General features: G+C 46.5%; 1 protein-coding gene across 2 annotated transcripts; it reads right to left on the bottom strand.

The window, feature by feature from the left end:
• Window positions 1–648: 648 nt before the first annotated feature.
• On the bottom strand, window positions 649–23,286 carry THAP12 (THAP domain containing 12). Of its 2 annotated transcripts, XM_035116238.2 has the most exons (5): window positions 23,105–23,286; window positions 16,027–16,147; window positions 13,142–13,249; window positions 10,895–10,931; window positions 650–8,413 (listed from the first exon to the last, which is right to left on the bottom strand). In XM_035116238.2, the coding sequence occupies exons 1-5, from the start codon at window positions 23,191–23,193 to the stop codon at window positions 6,474–6,476; spliced, it is 2,295 nt and encodes a 764-aa protein (XP_034972129.2). In that variant the 5' UTR covers window positions 23,194–23,286; the 3' UTR covers window positions 650–6,473. The 2 variants fall into 2 exon arrangements, with proteins under 2 accessions (XP_034972130.2, XP_034972129.2); XM_035116239.2 differs by lacking the exons at window positions 13,142–13,249; window positions 16,027–16,147; window positions 23,105–23,286 and having other exon boundaries at window positions 649–8,413; window positions 10,785–10,912.
• Between the last annotated feature and the right edge of the window lie 581 nt (window positions 23,287–23,867).

The raw sequence follows: 23,867 nt of genomic DNA, 5'->3' as shown, positions 1-23,867 counted from the left end.
GGCGGCTTCCAACAGAAAAATAAAACACAGTAATCTATTAAACATTAAAAGCCTCCCTAAACAGGGCTGCCTTCAGATGTCTTCTAAAAGTCTGGTAGTTGTTTTCCTTTTTGACATCTGTTGGGAGGGCGTTCCACAGGGCAGGCGCCACCACCGAGAAGGCCCTCTGCCTAGTTCCCTGCAACTTGGCTTCTCACATCAAGGGAACCGCCAGAAGGCCCTCGGTGCTGGGCCTCAGTGTCCGGGCAGAATGATGGAGGTGGAGACGCTCCTTCAGATATGACTGTACCTTGGTTCTCAAACTTAATCCGTTCCAGAAACCTGTTCCAAAACCAAAAGCGTTCCAAAACCAAGGCGTGCTTTCCCATAGAAAGTAATGGAAAATGGATCCATCCGTTCCAGACTTTTAAAAACAACCCCTAAAAGAGCAATCTGTCTAACAAGACCATTGATCCATAAAATGAAAGCAATAAATGATGTACTGCAGCCACACAATCAATCAATCAATCAATCAATCAATCAGGAGCTGAACTGAATTCCACACAGTCACAAAAACAAAGAGCTGCAAAAACTCAAAACAAATAGCAAAAACAGACAGACCTCAGGGCAACACTCAAAATGGAGCACATTCGGCTTCCGGAAAAAAAGTTCACAAATCGGAACATGGTGTTTGGGTTCCAAGTTGTTTGAGTACCAAGGCGTTTGAGAGCCAAGGTACCACTGTATTGATCTTGAGGTTTCGTCGTTTAATGGTTTAAGTATGGCATGTTCTAGAGAAGCTCGCCCAGCCTTTCCCCCATTCTGCTGGCAAAATCCCGAAAGGGCACCGTATAACCCCCTGGCTCTCTTCCTTACATGGGAAATACACTAGGTCAAGGGGTAAGGCTAGCAGTATCACTCAACTTACTTTCATGTAGTTCAAAAACAGAGACAAGAAATTTGCATATGCTAATTTAAACACCTAGATGCAAATTTAGAAACCCTCGCTGTCATTTAAATAGAAACTCAATCCATCTCACCGCGGCAAGGAAGACGGCGGCCAGATTTGGGGGCCTGCTTGGTGTGCTGCCTTGATGCCAACTGTCAACAGGCTCCGGGCATTGTTGGACTTCAGCTCCCATCAGCATGGCCTATGGCCCAGGATGATGGGATTTGTAGTCCACTATAATCTAGTGCAGGCATCCCCAAACTTCGGCCCTCCAGGTGTTTTGGACTACAATTCCCATCATCCCTAACCACTGGTCCCGTTACCTAGGGATCATGGGAGTTGTAGGCCAAAACATCTGGAGGGTCGCAGTTTGGGGATGCCTGATCTAGTGGGTCACAGACTTCCCATCCCAATTTGTACGGGATCTCATTATCGAGGGCTTTAGAGCTGCCTGTTTCAGGCCTGCTTCCACTTAGGTTTTGGCCACATGCATCTATTCCTTGTTGATTGATGGGATATTCTTATTTCACTCCAAAACAGGTTTTCCTCCCTCCTCAGCTGCCCTGTGCCAATATGGTTTTCGTTAGGAACTTTTCAGATTACGCTTTGACGGTGCTTGGCACTCTTTGCTCGTTTTGCATTGCCCGTTGTGCCAAAGGCAGCTGTTCCACTTTAATTTCTAACTCCCCATGCTTTGCTGGTTGCAAACCAGTTTTGTTTGAGGGGAAACGAGAGGAGCTTGCGAATTTAACAAAATGGCAAGAGCAATTAACCTCGCCTGCTGCAACCCTCTTCGGCTGCCTGGAATATAACCCCAGTACCTTGGTGCTGCAAGCTACTGCAATTCGTCTCCAAGATTAATCCTAACTTTCATTTCCTCCAGATGTTTTGGACTACAATTCCCATCAGCCCCAACCCGTGCTTTATCCCGGCATGTTTGCTCTCCTGTCTCAGTGACGTCTATGTTGGCTTGGTCACGTCCACAGAACGGAAGATGGCAGGATTCCCAAGGATGTACTCTACGAGGAGCTGGCTTCAGGCACCAGGCCTGTTGGCTGACCCAGCTCTGTGCTACAAAGATGTCTGCAAATGAGACCCAAAGGGTGGCAACATCAACCCCACCGTGTTGGAATCCCTTACAGGTGACCGCAATGCCTGGAGACAGTCAGTCAGGTCATCCATTCATAGCAGTGACCAGAGGAGGAATGACTGCTGGGAAGTGTGCAGAGAAGAAACGCCCTGGCGCATCTACAGCAGCACAACCAGACGTCTTCATCTGCCCCAGTTGCAACAAAACATGTCTCCCCATATCAGTCTCTACAATCACAGGTGCTGCAACTTTCCAGGAGCTTGACTTCACTCCCAAAAGCGCACTCCTCCATTGTCTCCTGAGACATTATCTCCTGTTTAGCTTTAAACTGCCAGATTTGGTCAATGTTTTTATTCTTTTATGCAAAGTCTTGTGGCAGGTGTAGGGAACCTTTGGCCCTCCAGATGTTCTTGAACTACAACCCCCAATGTCCATTGGCCATGCTTGCTGGAGCTGATGGAAGTTGTAGCCTGGCAGGAGAACCAGGAGAATCAAAGGTTCCCCCCAGTGTTCAAAATTAGCCAGGTGCCAGGTGCATTTTGCAGCTATTGGCCAACCTAGCAGTTCGAAAGCACGTCAAAGTGCAAGTAGATAAATAGGTACCGCTACAGCAGGAAGGTAAACGACATTTCCATGCGCTGCTCTGGTTCGCCAGAAGCGGCTTTGTCATGCTGGCCACATGACCTGGAAGCTGTACGCCGGCTCCCTCGGCCAATAACGCGAGATGAGCGGCACAACCCGAGTCGTCAACGACTGGACCTAATGGTCAGGGGTCCCTTTACCTTTATTGGCCACGATAGCACCTGACATCACCATCTGAAGGCACATGCCGGGGGGGGGCACTGTTTTCACATTCACACACCAATACCCCACCCTGTAGAATCCTATCAGTTATATTTTATCTGCACAACTGGAATGAATTTCCAGAACCAAAATGCATTTTTTTGTGCAGCCTGAGCAGGGGCAGTGAACAACATTCTAGTTAATTGTTGTCGCTTGTCTTCACTTACCCCCCCACTACACTCCCCTGCTCACAATTGTGAATGATATTCTTATGTTATGAACGGTCCATGTCACCATTAAGAAAAAGAGGTCAGAATAGGCCGATATATTTGTGGGTTGTCTCCGGATCAAAGTTCTAGCTCAAGATTGTCCTCTGAACTAGCCAGATATTTAATTGAGAATCAGTCAGTCCATCATTTAAAAAATACGACTTTAGAGCAGTCTTAACATAAATGGCAACTAGACATTCCATTTTGGTGACTGCAACCTTGGTTTAAGGAGACATTTGGCCCCTAGCTTATACAGTGGCACCTCTACTTACGAATTTAATGCGTTCCGAACGCACATTCGTAAGTCGAAAAAATTTGTATGTTGCATCCCATAGGAATGCATTGGGAGAAAAATTCGCTAGTCGAAGCAGCCCTATCTAAAAATTCGTAAGTCGAAGAAATCCTATCTAAACCGCATCCAAGATGGCGGCCGGAGCTCCATTCGTAAGTAGAAAAATTCGTAAGTAGAGTTATTCGTAAGTAGAGGTACTACTGTATCTCCGAGTTTCTAACACTGGTTACCCAGACCAGCTATATAGAAAGCTAGCATTTGGCACACAAAAGATGGTCCACTAAATATTCTGCACTGTTCTGATATTCCAGCTATCTGTCTGCAACTCCATTTTTGCAATCTCTCTCTCTACTGGAGGCTGTTCCGTTGTCAAACATCCACGGAGCCACTTAGCAGCCATGCAGAGCTTTACCCCACAAGACCTACATGTAAGCTCCAGAAATAGCTCAATTAATAAAACGTCACTTCTCGTCCACTGCACAATTTCTGCAGCTTGCGAAAAGAGGCCATCCCATTCAGCAGAACCTTACAAGATGATCGCCTCATTGCAGCATCTGGAGAATCGGTTATGGCACTCAATTCGGCTCAGGAGCAGCAGGAAATTAGCACACCGAGAACATTAGAAACTAATCCTCAGATTTATGCTAAGAACGTTCAAAACACAACTGCACCTGCACCGCTGAGGGCAACTCTTTCCAATCCCTTGGGGAATTTTTTTTAAAAAAAATTAAAAAATGGGATGTCGCTGCTGTTGCACTTTGGGGGTGCAAAATGTCATGTTACTATTCTTCTGCAACCGTTTTAAAAACTAAATGTTTCTGGTTGTAATAATCTTATGCAAACCGCTTTGGGAGGTCCACCTGAAAAGCAATATATAAATACTGTATTTATTTATTTTTAAGTGACACAAGCGTTCAGGTTGCTTTTGGATTTTATACAGTGTGTTTCCCATGCCAACTAAACTCTTTTGAAGTGCTTCCCAAGATCCCAGTGGCAGATTCCACACTCTGGAGAAAGTTGTTAGATGCCTCTGACACCCTCTGACAAGCTGATTATGGGAATCCCAATTTTCTGGGAATGCTTCTGTCAAAATTATATCTCCCGACCCTACCCCCCCCCCAAAGTCCAGGAACTACTTCAGAATCACACTTTTTTATTTTTAAACTGTACAGTCGTACCTCAGCTCCCAAACGCCTCGGGAGTCGAACGTTCCAGCTTTCAAACGATCGAAAACCGGAAGTGAGTGTTCCAGCTTTTGAAAGTTCTTTCGGAAGCCAAACATCCGACGGCTTCCGATTGGCTGCAGGAGCTTCCTACAGCCAACCAGAAGCCGCGCTTGGGTTTCCAAACGTTTCGGAAGTCAAATGGACTTCCGGTACGGATTCCGATCGACTTCTGAGATACGACTGTACAATTCTATGATCTGGTCATAGATGCTGGACTAGACAGGCCATTGGCCTGATCCAGTAAGGCTCTTCTCAGATTTTGAACAGGCCCTGCTAGTACCCCCGCATGAATCAAATGCACAACCTCAAGTACCAGAATCCTCTCTGTACACAAGTTCCGTGGCAGACGCTCAGGGTTTGCTTGGCAGGTGAACCAACACAAAAAGAGCTCCTGGCCGGGAGAGTTTGAAAAACCACTGCTTCAGCAGCAGAATCTCTTTCCTGGGCCCCATAAAAAGACTAATCATTTGTGCATGCGCGCACACACACACACACACACACACACAGCCTACTCTATGGCCACAACACACGGATAATACCAAAATAGCAAATTCACATTTTATTCTGGATGGAAATAAAACTATACAAAAACATTTCCGTTGTTTGCCAAAAAAATACCAGCAGAAAAAAACTCCATATGACTTCTACATTTTTCATTTAAAAAAAAACCAAAAGAAAACCCCAAAAGGAAAACCGAACATATCCTCCTCTTTGCTCTTCTGCCTAACTAGGCTTGCAATTCATATTCTGGAGGCTAGTAAAAAACTTATAGATACAAGTCGGGCCGATGCACAGTTCTAGATGCTCTTGGAATATAGTTTTCTGTTGTTGTTTCCTTTACAAGATAGCTTCATTTCCGGGGGGGGGGGGGGAGAGCTCCCTTCCAGTCCTAAAAGTAGAGGAGAGGTCAAAGAGGGCCATCAAACAGTCAATGCAACAGAAGGGAAACAAGGGCAGGCAGTTGAAGTTAACGCACCCCTTGGGAAAAAACACACATTTCTCCCAAACAGCCAGACTAGGATCGCCAAAAGCCCTTGTCTAAAATCCTCTGTGCAGAGTGTTGTGGGAAGTCCCGCAAGTCTCAGGGGAACTGAACTCCAGACACATAAAAGAATTTCGACAACAGATTAGTTTAGGGCGGGGTAGCCATCACGGGGTTCTCCTGGTACTGCAGACTCCAAAGACTATCAGCCCCAACCAGCAAGGCCAAACGACAAGGATGATGGAAGCTGGAGTCCAGTAACATTAGGAGGGCATGGATTAGACCAGACATCCCCAGACTTTTTGGACTACAATTCCCATCATCCCTGACCACTGGTCCTCTTAGCTAAGAATCATGGGAGTTGTAGGCCAAAACATCTAGAGGGTCGCAGTTTGGGGGTGCCTAGATTAGACCCAACTCAAACTGCTCTAAATAGTACATTTAAATGTATACCATTTTGAAAGATTTCCCTGTTCAGGGTTCAGGGAGATCCGTAAGCCGAAACAGCAACAACCCAATACATTTTGTTCATTTTTAAAGGGCGTTTCTAGTTATCTGGACATGAACTGGGTTTCCCTAAAGCGAAGAGATCAAACTGCGTCGTATTGTAAGGGACATCAGATGGGGATGAGAGAGAAGGCGCACAGTCGTGGCAATTGCACTCACTGTGCACTTTTAAATAATAAAAGCTTTACAGAACTGTAAATTGGGGTGAAGAAGCAACAAAACCTGAACAATTGGCTCAGGGCTTGTTGAGGAAACACACCATAGAAACCAAAAGATGCTTGCTAGGACCCAGTTACTCCTCTTTCAGTTATGAACCCCCAACCTGCCTTTTTGTTTGTTTTTTAAGGCAAAACCAAGTATCCAAAACAGACAACAGAGAACTGCCCCGTTCCTGTATTAAGTCTCTTCCGCTGCTTCTGAACTGTTAGGGGGGAGGAAATCCTCCTCTACTTTCTCGGGGTACTGCTTGATGTAGGTGTCGACCATCAAATCCAAGTCGTGCTTAATGTCAAAGTTGATGTTGAGCAGGGCCAGGTGGCTTGACCTCTGCTCGGTCAACGTGTTCCTTAGGTAGGCCTTCAAGCGCCTCCGGCCCACTTCAAATTTCTCGTTCTCCACTTTCATTATCGGCAGGATGCAGAGGACTTTGAGCAAGGCGTACACGTTGGGGAAAAACTTGATGTCGGGCAAGTGGAGGGCTTCGTAAATGGTCGTGGGGAGCTCGATGTCCTTCCCTCTGTGCTTCCACTTGATCCTCCAGCAGTGAAGCTCCGCGGAGAGCGTGTCCGGGTTGGGAAGGTCGTTTTTGTGCATGTCGGCATGGTGCTCCTCGGACGTGTTGAATTTGAGCTGCCCCATGACCGAGGGCACCAGAGACAAGCACTTCAGAGCCCTCAGGTGCTGCTCGGAGAAGATGTCCTTCAGCTCCTGAATGATGTGCTCCATGGTCGGGATGCTAAGCGCTTCCTTGTAGTAGTTTTCCGGGGTGATTTCGGAGTCCAAGCTGCCTTGCTGGGCGCGGCTGAATTTCCCCGGCAGCTTGACGGGCAGGTCCAGCTTGGTGGCCAGGGTGGTGGCTTCCTCAAACCAGAACTCGTGGTACACCTCGATGTTCTCCATCACCTCGTTCAGGGAATGCAACACCGCCGTCAAACTGCTGGCCGCAAAGAAGACGTCCGAGGTCTGGCCTTGGAGGTTCTTGCCAAAGGCCCTGGTGAAAGAGAGGATGTTTTTGATGATTACGACCGTGACCACAAAGTCGAAATCCGACAGGGCGGTGGAAAGCGTGCACGCCCGGCTGGCAACCGAGCTGTTCCACCGGACGGACGTGTCGTTTATGGAGTCCAGGCACAGCACGAGGGCTTGCATGAGGTCCACGACAATCTCAAAGGTGTCGTGGCGGCCCGTCCAGTGGGAACGCACGACCTCCTTCAGCTCGTTCCCCCTTTCTTCGCTGTTCGGAAAGAGGACGGAGATGACGTTGTCCAAATCGGCTAGCAGCTGGGGCGACTGATGAAAAAACGTGCAAACCTCTTCTATCTTTCCAAGGGCAATGGAAATGCCCAGGACTGGAATAGATTTGGCTAGCCAAATGTTCAAGGCACAGGAGGACGACAGCGTATAAACAGCTTGAGGGTATTTCTCCAAGATCCTTGTCGCCACAGTCTTCATTTTCGAGGCAAACCCGCTGGAGACGATATAGGCTTGGCCTCGACAGTACTCCATGTTCAAGCCCCACTTTTCGGTAATGGTCGTGTGGAACTTAACGGACAGGATTTCGGGGTCCGCCTCGTACGGCAAGAACCCTATGAATTCCTCCTTCAGGTTGTGAGAATCGTCCACAAATCTCACCAGCACCGGCAGGTGTTCCTCGCCGGCGAGGTCCACCACCTCTTCTGTGATGATGGAGAAGAAGTGAGAGTCCCGGACCTCGCGGAGGGTCTCTTCCCGCAAGCAGCTTTCGCAAATCTCCAGCATTTGCTTTTGCTGGGCTTTGGAGCAGTAGGCGAGGTTCACAGCCGTGGTCTCAAACCGCTTCCTCAGGACCTCATCTCCGGAATTTATCCTGAATTCCAAGAGAGACTGGAAGTTGTCTGGAGTAAAGATCCCTTCGGGGAGTTCGTCAGCACTGTGGCCGTCCAAAGGGATGTTTTGTTTCCCCATCAGGATTAAAATCTCAAACAGAGACTTAAGGTAATCTTTGTTTTCCCTCTCCTCTTGCGTTAAAGGGACATCGTCTTCGACCGGCTCGTCGCCTCCTTCCTCCGAGGCTGGGTTCCGCAGGTCGTTGTCAACGGATTCTTGGTTCATCTTTTCCTGCTCAAAAGCTTCATCAACTAGGAGAGGAGATAATGATATATTTAATACGGAAACGCCAGCAACACCAACTCATCATTATCAGAGCTCCAGAACTCTTTGACCATGGGTAGTCAACAATGGTGCCCCCTCCTGATGACATAAGGCTACAACTCCCATCATTCCTGGCAACTGGCCAGGTTGACAGGGGCTGCTGGGAGTTGGGAGATCAGAATACTGAAAGTGCACTATGCTGGTCACCCCTTGGATCGGTGCTTCTCAAACATAGGCCTCCAGATGTTGATGGACTACAACTCCCATCATCCCTAGCTATCAGGACCAGTGGTCAGGGATGATGGGAGTTGTAGTCCAACAATGCCTGAGAAATATGTACTGACTTAGGCAATTGACAGCACTGCATATTAACAGTTGCACATACTTTTCAAATAATATTGCAACGTGATTTTGGTATACACATACATCTAACTTGTTTCTTTTGATTTGCATGTTTAATGACTATTTTAGATTGCCAACTGTAAACCACTCAACGGTGGAGGGCATATTATCTGTCCTGAGCTTTCTCGAAAGAGCACAATACACATGTAATAAATTTCTCTTATCCCAATGAAGGACTCGGGCCCATGGCACACTTTAGGACAGGGCAAACCTGACATCTCCACCATCTGGAGGTGTATACCTGAGGATCGTTGGATCTGGAACGTTTTCACATACTTAACAACACAACCTGTAGAATTCTACCCGTTATATTTTATCTGCACAACCAGAACAAATTTCAGGAACCCAAAAGTCGTAGCTGAAAAATACGACAATCAAGCTGTCTGCCTCAAAATAGCAATTAGACATTTTGTTTTGGAGACTGTAACCCTGGTTGGACCGGGTGGCGTTGTGGTCTAAACCAGTGGTCCTCAACCTTGGGCCTCCAGATGTTTTTGGCCTACAACTCCCATGATCCCTAGCTAGCAGGACCAGTGGTCAGGGATGATGGGAATTGTAGTCTCAAAACATCTGGAGGCCCAAGGTTGAGGACCACTGGTCTAAACCACCGAGCCTAGGGCTTGCCGATCGGAAGGTCAGTGGTTCGAATCCCCACGATGGGGTGAGCTCCTGTTGCTCGGTCCCAGCTCCTGCCAACCTAGCAGTTCAAACTACAAGAAAGAAGATTCCACCTAAACATTAGGAAGAACTTCCTGACAGTAAGAGCTGTTCGGCAGTGGAATTTGCTACCAAGGAGTGTGGTGGAGTCTCCTTCTTTGGAGGTCTTTAAGCAGAGGCTTGACAGGAATATGTCACAAATGCTTTGATGGTGTTTCCTGCTTGGCAGGGGGTTGGACTGGATGGCCCTTGTGGTCTCTTCTAACTCTATGATTCTATGAAAAGCATGTCAATGTGCAAGTAGATAAAATAGGTACCGCTCCGGCGGGAAGGTAAACGGTGTTTCTGTGCGCTGCTCTGGTTTGCCAGAGGCTGCTTAGTCATGCTTGACCCGGAACAACTGTCTGCGGACAAACGTTGGCTCCCTCGGCCAGTAAAGATGAGTGCCACAACCCCAGAGTTGTTCGCGACTGGACTTAACTGTCAGGGGTCCTTTACCTATACCTTGGCGCCTAGCTTATATATCTGAGTTCCTAACACTGCTGGCGAGTGTCTCTGTAGGCCGGCCTATGTCAACCTGCTACCCTCCATGGGCTTTGGGGCTGTAGTCCCAAATATATGGTTTGCAAAGGCTGCTGTAGGTTGCATGTGTTTGCAACCACATGGTCATCCAGGGACTACTTTTGGTGTAAGCCTAAGAATGCAGCATATGAAAGCTTTGGACCTCTTCACTGTTCACCGCACAGCAGACACGATTCAGCCAAAGTCCCATTGATTTCCAGGGAGAGAAGAGACTTAAAAATCATATGCTAAATTATTCCACTGATAAAGGTAAAGGGACCCCTGACCATTAGGTCCAGTCGTGACCGACTCTGGGGTTGCGCGCTCATCTCACATTATTGGCCGAGGGAGCCGGCGTACAGCTTCCAGGTCATGTGGCCAGCATGACAAAGCCGCTCCTGGCAAACCAGAGCAGCACAGGGAAACGCCGTTTACCTTCCTGCTGTAGCGGTTCCTATTTATCTACTTGCATTTTGATGTGCTTTCGAACTGCTAGCTTGGCAGGAGCTGGGACCAAGCAACGGGAGCTCACCCCATCACAGGGATTAGAACCGCCAACCTTCTGATCAGCAAGCCCTAGGCTCAGTGGTTTAACCACAGCGCCACCTGGGTCCCTGGTTCCACTGATACCAATAGGGTTTTGTTGGATTGTGCCCAAGTCAAAATCCCAGGAGTTAAGAGTGTTTAATACCACCGAGTCATTGTATTGACGTGGGACATTTGCATTCAGCCTTTTACCCAAGGAGGAAGCGGCTTCCAGAAGAAACAGGACCAAAATATAGTATGTTCTAATGATCAGCTAATTGCCTCCAGAGGTTATCTCTCCTTCAATTGTCCGATCGACTTACTCTTTTGCTGCTTTAATGTTCTTATTTCTTCTTCACTCTGAATAGAGAGAGAAAACAAGGCATTCTATGAGCCACCGACAAGTCACTAGAAATCTACTAATTTTATAAGCAGGAGGGTTTTTTTGAATCCAAACGTATACTGTATTCCAGTCAATTAGGGATAAAACTGCCTTTGCCTGTGTGGCTTCGGAAGCCTACAGAAAGAAATGGGGTTTTATTTCACAGCAGTACCTCCTGGAAGTGTTCAGAGAACTGCACAAAGGAAGAGGAATATTTCACACTGCAAGGCACCAAAACCCAACACTGCTCACCTTCCAAATCCACACAGGTCTAGGGAATGCTGAGAGCGGGTCGTTATGCTGGGTTTTGGAGAAATGGCAAGAGAGACTTGCTATACTTCTGCCTTCCTTCCGCAAACTAGGAAACTACGGGACCGCCTCTCCTGGTATGCCCCGCGGAGGACCTTAAGGTCCACAAACAACAATACTCTGGAGATCTCGAGCCATAAGGTGGCTAGATTGGCCTCTACTAGGGCCAGGGCCTTTTCAGTATTGGCCCCAACTTGGTAGGACGCTCTTTCACAGGAGACCAGGGCCCTGTGGGATTTGTCATCTTTCCGCAGGGCCTGCAAGACAGAGCTGTTCCGCCTGGCCTTTGGACCGGACTTAGTCTGATTCCTGTGTTTTCCTCCCTCATGGCTTGGATTTATGGACTACTTAAAATGAGGCTGCATTTTAAATTTTAATATTGTATTTTAATCTGTATTTTAATTAATTTCTTTTTTATGTTTCATTGTAATTTTATTGGTGTTAGCCGCCCTGAGCCTGGTTTTGACTGGGGAGGGCGGGGTATAAATAATAATAATAATAATAATTATTATTATTATTATTATTAAACTGGTCTGCACTCTGCAAGCATCCCCAGGAGTTTGGGAGAAGGGACGTTGTCAGTCCCAACCACAATAGTGTCTGGCAACTCAGTCTTGTGCGCACCTTAAGAGCACCACCAGCCCAGATGGCAGTGGAGGAAATGAGAGCTTTCCTCTGTGGCCTTTATACATATATTCCAAGAAATAAATAAATATTCAAATATATGTTCAAATATATAAAAGGATGTCATATAGAGGAGGGAGAAAGGTTGTTTTCTGCTGCTCCAGAGAAGCGGACACGGAGCAACGGATTCAAAGTACAAGAAAGAAGATTCCACCTAAACATTAGGAAGAACTTCCTGACAGTAAGAGCTGTTCGGCAGTGGAATTTGCTGCCAAGGAGTGTGGTGGAGTCTCCTTCTTTGGAGGTCTTTAAGCAGAGGCTTGACAGGCATATGTCAGGGATGCTTTGATGGTGTTTCCTGCTCGGCAGGGGGTTGGACTGGATGGCCCTTGTGGTCTCTTCCAACTCTACGATTCTATGATTCTAAATATTCAACCCCTCATTTGGAAGAGACCCATCAAACCATCAATTTCTCAGAAGACCAAGGATGCTAAAATGGGCAAGAGATTCGTATCTGGAGACACGGCAAAACATACAGTGAAGCTGCACTCTATGAGAAGAAAACCTGGGCTATTCCCATTCCTCTTGTACTGAACTATATATACCCTTTGGGCAGAACTGTACCGCTAGCCTCTCTGAAATTACTTAACAGCGCTAACTTCTCTCAGGATGTTCACAGGTGCCAAAATGCTTTACGACTTTAGACTCCCGTCTTTGTGGCTGTGGTTATGTAGAGCAGCCATAGGCAACCTTGCCTCTCCAGATGTTTTGGAACTACAACTCCCATGATCCCTGACCACTGGCCCTGTTAGCTGGGGATCATGGGAGTTGTAGTTCCAAAACATCTGGCGAGCCAAGGTTGCCTATGCCTGATGTAGAGGATGTACCTCATTTTTCAATCTGTTGCCTTATTTTTCTTCTGCAGATCTCCACCATTTTTTTTAGACCCAGTTGTGGAGGTAAAATCTGAACTCCAAAACAAACAAACCCAAAACAAATTTCTGCCGCCTTTTCACAGAACAGGGTGACGCTATCGGCAGTGGTGGGACTCGCCTTGGCAGTTTCTGAAGTTTGAGCCAGTTTTCTGCCTCCTCAGTAGTATGGTGAATAAATTATATTTTACTGCTACTGTGAGCATACTGTCTTCTTATAATTCCTTTCTTACTTCTTTATTGTTTCGACTTCAAGCCACAACAGAAAACAAAGACTTGACTGGTCGGCTTAGTTGTAGCATCTCAGGCCAAGGCACACCTACCAGCTCTTTAATTCTTTTCCTGTGTCTGCTATGTGGGTTGTTCAAATGGCTCGTGAGGTCGAAAATTGTTGGCACGGCGTTGTCTCGTAAAACAGTCCTGTAGGGACTCTGCAAAGAGAAAAGCAAGTGTCTTCATCTCTCATTGTTTTACAGCAAGTTTCTTTAAGTGGGGGAAATAAGCAGAGGGATTTCTTGCCCCAGGTTACTATCCTTCATTTAGAATCAGGAGGGAGCCATCGGGAAAATGGCAAAACACCAAGACAGCATGTGGCAAATCTGCTTTTATATGTCTTAGCTTTTGGATTTACATTAACTCTTATCCAGGGGTCCCCAGACTTACCGGGCTTTGGGCCGGAGGGCAGGGGAGTGTGTGCGCAGCGGGCCGGAGGGCGGGGGAGTGCACGCCTGTGCGCATGCGCACACACACTTACTGGCGCGGTGGCGCGCTTCCCGGTCGGAAAAAAATCGCCGAAAATCGCTTGTGCGCATGCGTATGGGCCTCCCCCGACCCGGAAGTGCACCGGAAATGACCTCTTCTGGGTCGGGAGAGGCCCATACGCATGCGCACAAAGGATTTTCGACGATTTTTTCCGATTTGGAAGATCGCCGCCGCGCTGCGCGCCGTAAGAGCGGGCGGCGGCAGCGGGGGTCGTTGCGGGCCGGATTGGGAGGCCAATTGGGCCGCATCCGGCCCAGGGGCCGTAGTCTGGGGACCCCCTGCTCTTATCCATCCCTGCCAAGTACAGTTAAGTATGATTCTGCTCAATTCTCAGAACTGCCAGGCCATGGAGACAAATAAATTCGTGTATGGCATTTATACCCCACCCTGTAGACCATGGGTAGGCAAACTAAGGCCCGGGGGCTGCATCCGGCCCAATTGCCTTCTAAATCTGGCCCACGGACGGTCCGGGAATCAGTGTCTTTTCACATGAATAGAATGTGTCCCCATCATTCTGCCCGGACACTGAGGTCCAGTGCCGAGGGCCTTCTGGTGGTTCCCTCGCTACGAGAAGCCAAGTTACAGGGAACCAGGCAGAGGGCCTTCTCGGTAGTGGCACCCGCCCTGTGGAATGCCCTCCCACCAGAGGTCAAAGAGAACAACAATTACCAGACCTTTAGAAGGCATCTTAAGGCAGCCCTGTTTAGGGAAGCTTTTAATGTTTGATGGATTTCTGTATTTTAATGTTTTGTTGGAAGCCGCCCAGAGTGGCTGGGGGAACCCGGCCAGATGGGCGGGGTATAAATAATAAATTATTATTAAATTATTATTATTTAAAATGCATCTCTGGGTGCATAGGAATTCGTCCTTTTCTTTCCCCCCAAAATATAGTCCGGCCCCCCACAAGGTCTGAGGGACAGTGGACCAGTCCCCTGCTGAAAAATTTTGCTGACCCCTGCTGTAGACCAAAAACTCTCAAGAGCGGCTTACAAAAAATCAGTATTAAATCGACTCCTGCCCTCAGGCTTGCAAGCAAAGTGGACACGACACACAAGGAAAAAGGAACTGGAGGGAAAAGAGACTACAACTCACGTTTTTGAAGTTAACAGGTCTTACAAATCCAGCTAAAAGCAGCAACTCCTCACAGATGCCAGTGACATTTCTGGGTGCATTGCACTTAACAGGGCAACTGGGTTCCTGTCCCCTCCCCCCAACCCATCCCAGAACTCTTCCCACCTGCCGAACCCCCAGGCCAGACCAAGGAACCAGAACATCCGGATAATGGGAAGCTATTGAAACCAAATGGCTCTTGGAAGAAAGTTTGGCAAGCTGCTGCCAAGACACCAGCAGGGAGAAAAGAGTATTTTTATGTCGGGACCAACCAAGTTCAAGTTGCGTAAGAGGCAATCTTTTAATGCACTAGCTGCACTCCTACAAAGTGCAACCAATGAATGAGACAAACATATTTGTAAAATGCGTATATTCTGTGGGTATACTCATCCATTCAGTCAGCTACAGCTCTCTGTGGAGTGTCCTTTTGATGGCAGACATGAGTTTGCAACCATGTTTGGAGGAGGGGATGAACACTGCTGGGTTATAGTCTAGGATTCTTAGACGAGCCAGTGATGCATAGTTAAGGTTTCTGGTCCCAGTTTCATTTATGTGTTTTGAGACAACAAGGAAGGCAGCTAACAAATTTTCGCCATACTTATACTTTGAATCCCCTCCCCATATCCAGCACTCTTGGAGAAAGGATTTTAAAAGGCAACTAGCGGGTTGCTTTTTTTTACACAGGGGGAAACAGCTGCTTACAGGGAATTTTATTAATGCGTATGTGATTCTCGTGCAAGCCCTTCCTCAACGAGGGGGGGGGGGAGGCACCTGACGTTTTAAAGTAAAATTCTACACAAATGTAGCAAAAGTGAAGCCAGCTGCTTCTGCATCCCATGAGCAAGTTAATCCACTTGGCTATTTAAAATATTATTTTAAAAAACATTTTTGAGGCCATAAAACACAATTTGATTTTAGAGATGGAATTCTCCCCAGCAGAGTTTCAGGCAAGGCTCTTCAAGGAAACCCAGTATTTTCGACGGGAGAGCCCAATCGCTGCTTTCCTCCAACACGCACCATGCCGATTCCCAGAGCACCAATACACCCCTTCATTTTTCTTTTCTTATTTAGGTAATCCTGCAAGGCTTAAAAGGACTGAAAGCTCACAGGTTAGGCATGCACAGGAGAGGGCAGAAGGCAACCCACACATTCCAGCTGGCAGGAAGAGCCAGTCAATTAGCAACAAGCAGTAAATCAAGTCACGAAAAGCATTTTGTTTGACAAGACATTCCCGGGAAGAAACTCCTGCTTCTGACACACGTTAAAGGGGGGGGGGAATCCAGTTGCGTGTCACATAGTAAGCAGGAGACCATTACTGCTTATTCCGTTTACTTACGCTCCTACATATCATCGAGGTTTCAAAGTGCTTCGCGCACAGCCTGTAATGCTTGTTCAATTGGTCCGGCGTCTTATCTTCCAAATCGGCCCTTCGGCAGTTCTCAACCCAACGCTGACATCTGCGAGAGACAACAGGTCATTAGCTCCCAAAAAAATAGTTCCCAGAGAAGGTGCTGCTCCTTCGTCAAACAGATAAAGTCATTTAGAGGTGCCTGTAAGCCACGAAGGAGGCTGCATTTATGCAAGACGGCTCTGGTAAGTCTGCAGGAACTAGGAACCTGCAACTCCTTTATATTGCTTTCTACACTTCTTAGTGAGTGCTGATCCTATGCTACTTGATGTACCCGTTAGGACCATTTAACTGCTGATGAAGAGTTGCTATCGAAACAGTTCGTCATCCGGAAGAACTGTTCCGTTCTCCACCTTTTGGAGCATCCATTGTCGCACGGTCACAGAACTGTGACTGTTGAAAGGCTTGTTTGTCTCTTTGACACTTATGGAATATATTGCCTTATGTTGGGCATGCAACAGTGATAGACTTTCATTATCTGTGATTTTATTAAATACTTTCTGTTTAAGAATTACCATATTTTTCACTCCATAAGACACACTTTCCTTAAAAAAAGAAGGGAAAATGTCTGTGCGTCTTATGGAGCGAAGGCGCTGGACGGCAGTGGGATCCCTTGAGCAGAAGGATGCCTCTCATGCTGCCGCCAGCGGCTGAGGGGGGGGGTGAGCAGCCCAAAAGCGGACTGCTCCTCCCTCCGCCACAGCCTCCAACAGCGGCATTGATTCAGAATATATTTTTTTCTTGTTTTCCTCCTCTAAAAACTATGTGTGTCATATGGTCAGGTGTGTCTTATGGAGCGAAAAATACGGTACTACACTTGGAGCTTCCATTATTGCATGGTTACAGGATTGTGACTGTTGAAAGGCTTGTTTGCCTTTGTGACTCCATTATATATTTTCTGTTTAAGAACTGTGAAATAATACATGTTACAAATATTTGGTTAAAACATCATTAGCCGCGTGTTGCTTGCGATTTTTTATAGTTACGGTACTCCTTTATATTGGGCATGACTGGATCGTGAGAGCCAGAGTGGTGTAGTGGTTAAGAGCGGTAGACTCGTAATCTGGGGAACCGGGTTCGCGTCTCCGCTCCTCCACATGCAGCTGCTGGGTGACCTTGGGCTGGTCACATTTTTCTGAAGTCTCTCAGCCTCACTCATCTCACAGAGTGTTTGTTGTGGGGGAGGAAGGGAAAGGAGAATGTTAGCCGCTTTGACACTCCTTCGGGTAGTGATAAAGCGGGATGTCAAATCCAAACTCCTCTTCTTCTTCGTTCAGTGCAGGCAAGCAGTGGGATTACCTGGGTTCAGGTGAGGCTACCTGTTGCCTCTCCACATAAATCAGGAGGCCAGGCCAGTGAATGGTGCAGAAACACAAGGTGTGGACTTCTCATAGGTCAGGTAGGCAATTCCTCCTCTAATGCGCTCAAGAAAATACCTATGCATTCACCTGATAGCCGGAGGCAACAAGGAATTGCAGGAAGTTAAGACAGAGGAACCCCAGGCCCAAGGCAAAAATGCAGCAGGCTGCTGATGGAACCCGCTAGTCCATTTTTGGGGACAGTAACTTTTGGCAGCTTGTTTACAAGGCTGATATAAAAGTAAACCTTTTGGGAAGCGTTAAAATTGGAGATTTGCTTCATTCTTAATTCAGAAAGTACTGCCACAGGTATCAGAAATTTTGGAAACACCAACTTCCTTTTTAAAATAAAAATCTCAGTTAAGACGGTCGGGGTAAAAATGCACTTTCAAAGCCAATGTCTGGATTTAGCTCTGTTGTTCAGTCAGTTTTAACCATCTGACTTTCCTGAAACAGGAATGAAGCACAAACCAGCCCTTGCTTAAAGCCTCACGCCACTGGGGCAAAAAGCTCTCACTGGAAGGAACGGTGGGATATATGTATGTATGTATGTATGTATGAATGAATGAATGAATGAATAAACAAACGAACAGGCAGGCTTCAGTCTGATTATTCATTGCCTCAAATAACGTTCCTTCCTCCTGTGAGAAAAGTATAGAAAAAGGAATGCATCTCAAGAGAGAATTTATTTCCATCTTGCACCTGCTGATGAATGAGCAACGGCTTAATGGCAGGAAGGTATCCTAGCAGAACTATGATGCTGACATGACATTTTCAATTATTTTCCTGTTGCCAGATGGCCCTCGAAGGAACAATTTTATATATTCTGAACAGTAGATCCAATAACAAGAATGATCAATATGTTTTGGGGGCAAGTGGGAGGGTTAAATCAGAAGATGATCCAGGTGTAACCATGCAGTTTTTCAAATCCTAATGAAGTTCACACTTATTATGCCATTTCTGGGTTGACAGATTTTGAAATTTTCAAACAAAAGCAGTTATGAAACATGCAAAATATATTCTAAGGAGCCAGATCAGCACGCATGTTTTGGACGATTGCCCACATCTCGGAAAGGTTCAACTGTGAAACTAAATCTGTGTAAAACGAACTACATATATGATTTTTGTACTAAACCACACCTGCTATTTTGTACAGCTGTGGAATTTATTTATTTTTTTGTCTTAAAGACCATGACACTCTAAGGCGGTTTGAAAAACCGAAGTGAACCTTTACAACTAATTATTCAACCTCTAATTTATGAAGTGTCTCCTGATAAATGTGTTTAAATGGTTTCAATATATTCTTGACTGGAAAGAAAACCCAAAATCAATTATTGCTTTATCTTAAAAACACACACAATTATTGCTTTATCTTAAAAAAAAAACACGCACAATAGTCGTACCTCTGCTTACGTATCCCTCTGGATACGTAAACTTTGGAATGTGAACGCAGCAAACCTGGAAGTATTCTTCCGGGTTTTGCCGCGTGCGCATGCACAGAAGCGCTAAAGCATGCTGCGCACATGCGCAGAAGCGATCCTCCAGTTGCTAATTCCTCGGGACACGGCCAGACCTCCGGAATGGATCCCATTCGCAATATGAGGTACCACTGTATTCACAGTAGCTAAAACATTAATTTTCATTTTTTTTGGGGGGGGGAATATAATAACACTTTTGGTATCTATGAATTGGGATATAGATGAATCAACTCACTATTAAACGGGGACCCAATAACTGTGTCCCTTCAGCACATGGATTCCCCCCCCCCTGCTGCACCCTCTCCAAATTTGCTCCAGAGGATTGGGGGAACTCCCAGAACAGATTTAGGGGGGTGCACGGGGGGGAGGGGTAGTTACACTGTGAAAGCAAAAACCCCTACGCTGACAAAAAATGTTCCATAGCGCAACATTGGACACAACCGAAAGAAACTAATCTGTACGCGTGTTAAGCAGCAATGAAACCGCTGGCACATTTGCAAAGCTAAGCAGGGTCCGGTATGGTTTCAAATTGGATGGGAAACCGTGTGTTGAGATTCCTGCACTTCAGGGGGTTGGGCTAGATGACCCTCAGGATCTCTTCGATGATTCTCTGTACATGTGGGACACCTGCCCTTAGGTGCACATTTATTCCAACGATCTGCATTGTATCACCCTATGTATGAGCTTGCCCTTAAGCATACAGCCGTACAAGGAAAACCTATCTGCAAGAGCACGGTAATCAAACTGTGTACAACCATATGTGTGAATGTGTCCTTCAGGTATGCAATAATCAAGCGGGGTGTGTGTGCATATTTGTATGTGTGAACTTGTCCACGAGCGTCTAGAAGCATACACACAAACACACACACATGAAGCTATCCTCAACTGAACAGCAATACAGTGCTACCTCGGTTTACGAATAGCCCTGTTTACAAACGATTCGGGTTACGAACTTCCACAAAACCAGAAGTTTACCTTGGTCTACGAACTTTACCTCGGTCTAAGAACGGAAACCAAACAGTGGAAGGGCACCGGTGGCAGGAGGCCTCATTAGGGAAAGCACGCCTCAGTTTAAGAACTGGACTTCCGGAACGGATTAAGTTCGTAAACCGAGGTGCCACTGTATATCTGTGTGTATCCTGGGATAGCTCAGTCGGCAGAGCACAGGACTCTTAATCCCACGGTTGTGGGTTTGAGTCAAAGGATGTCGGGCAAAGTCGTACAGAAAGATGAATGCTCTCTCTCTCTCTCAATATTATTGTTCAAGTGCAAAACATGTCCCTAAGGCAGTGTTAGAAACTGAGATATGAAAGCTAGAAGCTAAATGTCACCTTAAACCGAGGTTACGGGCGCAACAACGGAATGTCTAGGCACACTTTTTTTATAATATACAAAGCTGAAAATGAATGAACTGCAGCTAAAGTACTATGTTCATATTTCACATGGTCTAGTGCAGGCATCCCCAAACTGCGGCCCTCCAGATGTTTTGGCCTACAACTCCCCATGATCCCTAGCTAACAGGACCAGCGGTCAGGGATGATGGGAATTGTAGTCCAAAACATCTAGAGGGCCGAAGTTTGGGGATGCCTGGTCTAGTCCTTCCTCTGCCCTCCCCCCCCCCACTAATATTCTGAAGTTGGGTCTCTTCTCCAGTCTTCAGAGAGTAGCTAGAAGTGGGGAGGCAGCAAAAGATCCTCCTTTCTTTCCACTCTGCAGTTTTAATCTGAAATCGTAGGTGCACAGAGCCGAGAAACTGCTCATGCCAATGAAATTCCCTGTCGCAAAATTGTGCCTGGAACAATGGGAGTTTCGAATGCTTCCCTAAGGGGAACAGTAATCTAGCAGTGAATACATTAAATGACCTTTTAAATGTGTTTTTTGGGGGTGAGGTTATTGGTCTGTTTTCGATCTTCTGCCTTGTTTTTAATTATGTATTCTTGTGTTCTTGTTTTTTTTGTGTGTGTGTGTGTGGCGAACTGCCCAGTGATACTGCCAAAGGGCAGTATACAAATATTATAAATATTGCAATAAAGTAACAATAATAGTGAACCATCAGCAAGTGTGCAGCAGCAAATCTACAGGAGAGCCTGTCCTTCAAGAAAGGGATGGCAGTGGAGTGGGGGGCTAGTTTAGTCGCTGGAGATGTTGCCTTTATTTGTTGTAATTGTAATTATTTGTCGTTAGGCGGGTCAATTATAAATGCAATGTACAGTGGAACCTCGGTTTATGAACACCTCGGTTTATGAATTTTCGGTTTATGAACGCCGCGGACCCATCTGGAATGGATTAATTCTCTTTCCATTACTTTTAATGGGAAAGTTCGCTTCAGTTTATGAACGCTTCAGTTTATGAACAGACTTCCGGAACCAATTACACCCATGTTTCAGTTTATGAACGCTTCAGTTTAAGTACTCTGCGGACCCGTCTGGAACGGATTAATCCACTTTCCATTACTTTCAATGGGAAAGTTCGCTTCAGTTTATGAACGGTTACTTCGCGGACCATCTGGAACGGATTAATCCACTTTCCATTACTTTCAATGGGAAAGTTCGCTTCAGTTTATGAACGCTTCAGTTTATGAACAGACTTCCGGAACCAATTGTGTTCATAAACCGAGGTACCACTGTAATTAATGAAATGTAATAGTGATGTTACAACAACAACAGCAACAACAACTATTTGTTTTATTACTTTGGAATTTCCAAAAGAAAACATTTGTAAAAATTGAAATTAAAATGAAAAATAGTAAGTTGCATTACTGAAATAAATGCTTTTTCAACAATACAGTCATACCTCGGTTTAAGTACGCTTCGGTTTGAGTACTTTCAGTTCAAGTACTCTGCGGACCTGCCTGGAACGGATTAATCCACTTTCCATTACTTTCAATGGGAAAGTTCGCTGCAGGTTAAGTACGCTTCAGGTTAAGTACGGACTTCCGGAACCAACTGTGTACTTAAACCAAGGTATCACTGTATTCTAATTTTCCAAATTTCACCTGTATGAAGCAGCAGCACTGGGTCTAGGGCGCTGTGGACAGTTCCCCCTCACAGGGTGCTGAGCAACAATAAAATCTATACTTATATCTTCTCCTTCTGAGAAGATCTGAAGCTAAACAACTGCACCCAAGGGAATTATGTGAAAATAAGAAGTATGGCGGAGGGGGAGCTAAATTTCGCCCTCGCCCAACGCAAACCCGTGTCCGCCGCTGAATAACGCGTGAACGCGTCTCTGATGCCCAAATGCACCCCCTCCTTCAGGTTTGCGGCAAACACACGCATACGGCTAGAAATTCAAAAACATTTTAGAACCTTTTTTATGTATGCAACCAGGGCGGCTAGAATTTTAATAGCAAAAAACTGGAAAGGTGACTTAATCCCCAGAAAAATTGACTGGCAGGTGAAGATGATAGAATATTTGGAACTTGCGAAAACGACTGGGAGAATAAGAGGAAACTCAAAACAGAAAGTGAGCAAAGATTGGACAATATTTAACAAAGGTACTGTGATAATGCAAATCTCCTGACAGGTCTAGATTGATTCTTGAATATTAAGGAAATTACAAAAGTAAAAATATCTCTTGATAGGTAAAAGATTTAAAAAAAAGGGAAGTGTGTATATAGACCAATAGGGTAATGTGTAAAAAGCACAATGAGGTGAATCAGAAGTCAAAAGTGTGTCTGATGTTAAATGATGTGTTGTTAGTTAGGGTCTACTTGATATGTTTGTACTGTACTGGTTCGTTTGTGTTTTTTATGTTCTTTATGTAAATTGTTTTACAATAAAGGAATTTTTTTTTAAAAAAAAGAATGTGCGGGGCTCATCCAGGGACTGGGATTCCCCCTTCTCGCACGAACGTGTTCCACGACAAACACGGGTCTGCCGCTGCGTAACGTGTGAACCCACCTCTGATGCCTAAACGCATCCCCACTTCAAGGTTCGCGGAAAACACACGCATACGGCTAGAATGCGCGCGGCTCATCCAGGGACTGGGATTTACTGTTCTCGCACGCACGTGTTCGACGACGAACACGTGTCCGCCGCTGCGTAACGTGTGAACGCGCTCCCCCGCCAACCCAGGCTCAGACCCGCGGTTTCTCTCCTCTACTTCGCCGTGGGACACCCCCCCCCCAATATGATCTCCATCCTCCTGCCCCCCCAAAAGGAAACTGACCGGGCGGGGTCCCGCGGGAAGCGAAAGAAGGCCAGGTCGCTCTGGGTGCTCTTGCGGGTGCAGTTCGGGGCGGCGCAGAAATTCGGCATCCTCGGCGGCGGCTCCTCCGGACGCCCCGCGAGCGCGGCCCTCGGCGCTGACTGAAGAGAGCGAAGGAGCCCTGCCGCCGACACCGCCCGCCAGCCCGCCTCCTTCCCACCATGCACCGCGCCGCCCCTCAGGAGAACCAACCACCATCAGGCGGCCGCGCAGGCGCGGAGAGGCGCGCGCGCGTGCGTGCGCACAGCGAAGGCCAAACTCTGAAAGAACTCAGCCTTTCCCCGCGCAAGCCGCGCCTCCCCTGCCCCGCACGACGTCGCCCTTTAGAGAGGTTAACGCGAACCAGACTTCCGGATTCCTTTCGGAGCGCCGCCATGTGCGGGGCGCAGAATAATAATAATATTACGAATAAATATATAACGCGTATGGTTTTAATTCCGCCGGTGTTTGATGGGTGGTGGCGGTGGTTGTTTTAAATGGATTTTGTGTGCTCGCTGAATGAGCTTGGTCCAGTCACACTACCTCTCAGCCTAGCCTAACTCACAGGGTCGTTGTGGAGATGAAATGGGCGGTGGAGCCCCTTGGACGATAAAGGTTAAATAAAAAAGTTAATAAAAATGTTTATTTAAAATGGATTTTGTTGTCTCCCCCTCCCCCGCCCAACTCTGTGCTCTTATCTTTTACCTGCAAGCCACCTCGATTCCCTGTCAAAGCGCAGGGTGGA

Source organism: Zootoca vivipara, chromosome 4, assembly GCF_963506605.1.
Source record: "Zootoca vivipara chromosome 4, rZooViv1.1, whole genome shotgun sequence".
Lineage (NCBI taxonomy): Eukaryota > Metazoa > Chordata > Lepidosauria > Squamata > Lacertidae > Zootoca > Zootoca vivipara.
Note: the sequence above shows the minus strand (reverse complement) of the source record. Positions and strands in the feature narration are given on the sequence as shown.

What these genes read in the sequence shown, in the direction of transcription:
- THAP12 (XM_035116238.2), bottom strand. Translation starts at nt 23,193, where the DNA reads ATGCCGAATTTCTGCGCCGCCCCGAACTGCACCCGCAAGAGCACCCAG. An exon ending in TTCCCGCGGGACCCCGCCCG is followed by an intron (nt 16,148 to 23,104) that starts GTCAGTTTCCTT and finishes TGTCTCTCGCAG; the next exon opens with ATGTCAGCGTTGGGTTGAGA. An exon ending in CCTCGATGATATGTAGGAGC is followed by an intron (nt 13,250 to 16,026) that starts GTAAGTAAACGG and finishes TTCTCTTTGCAG; the next exon opens with AGTCCCTACAGGACTGTTTT.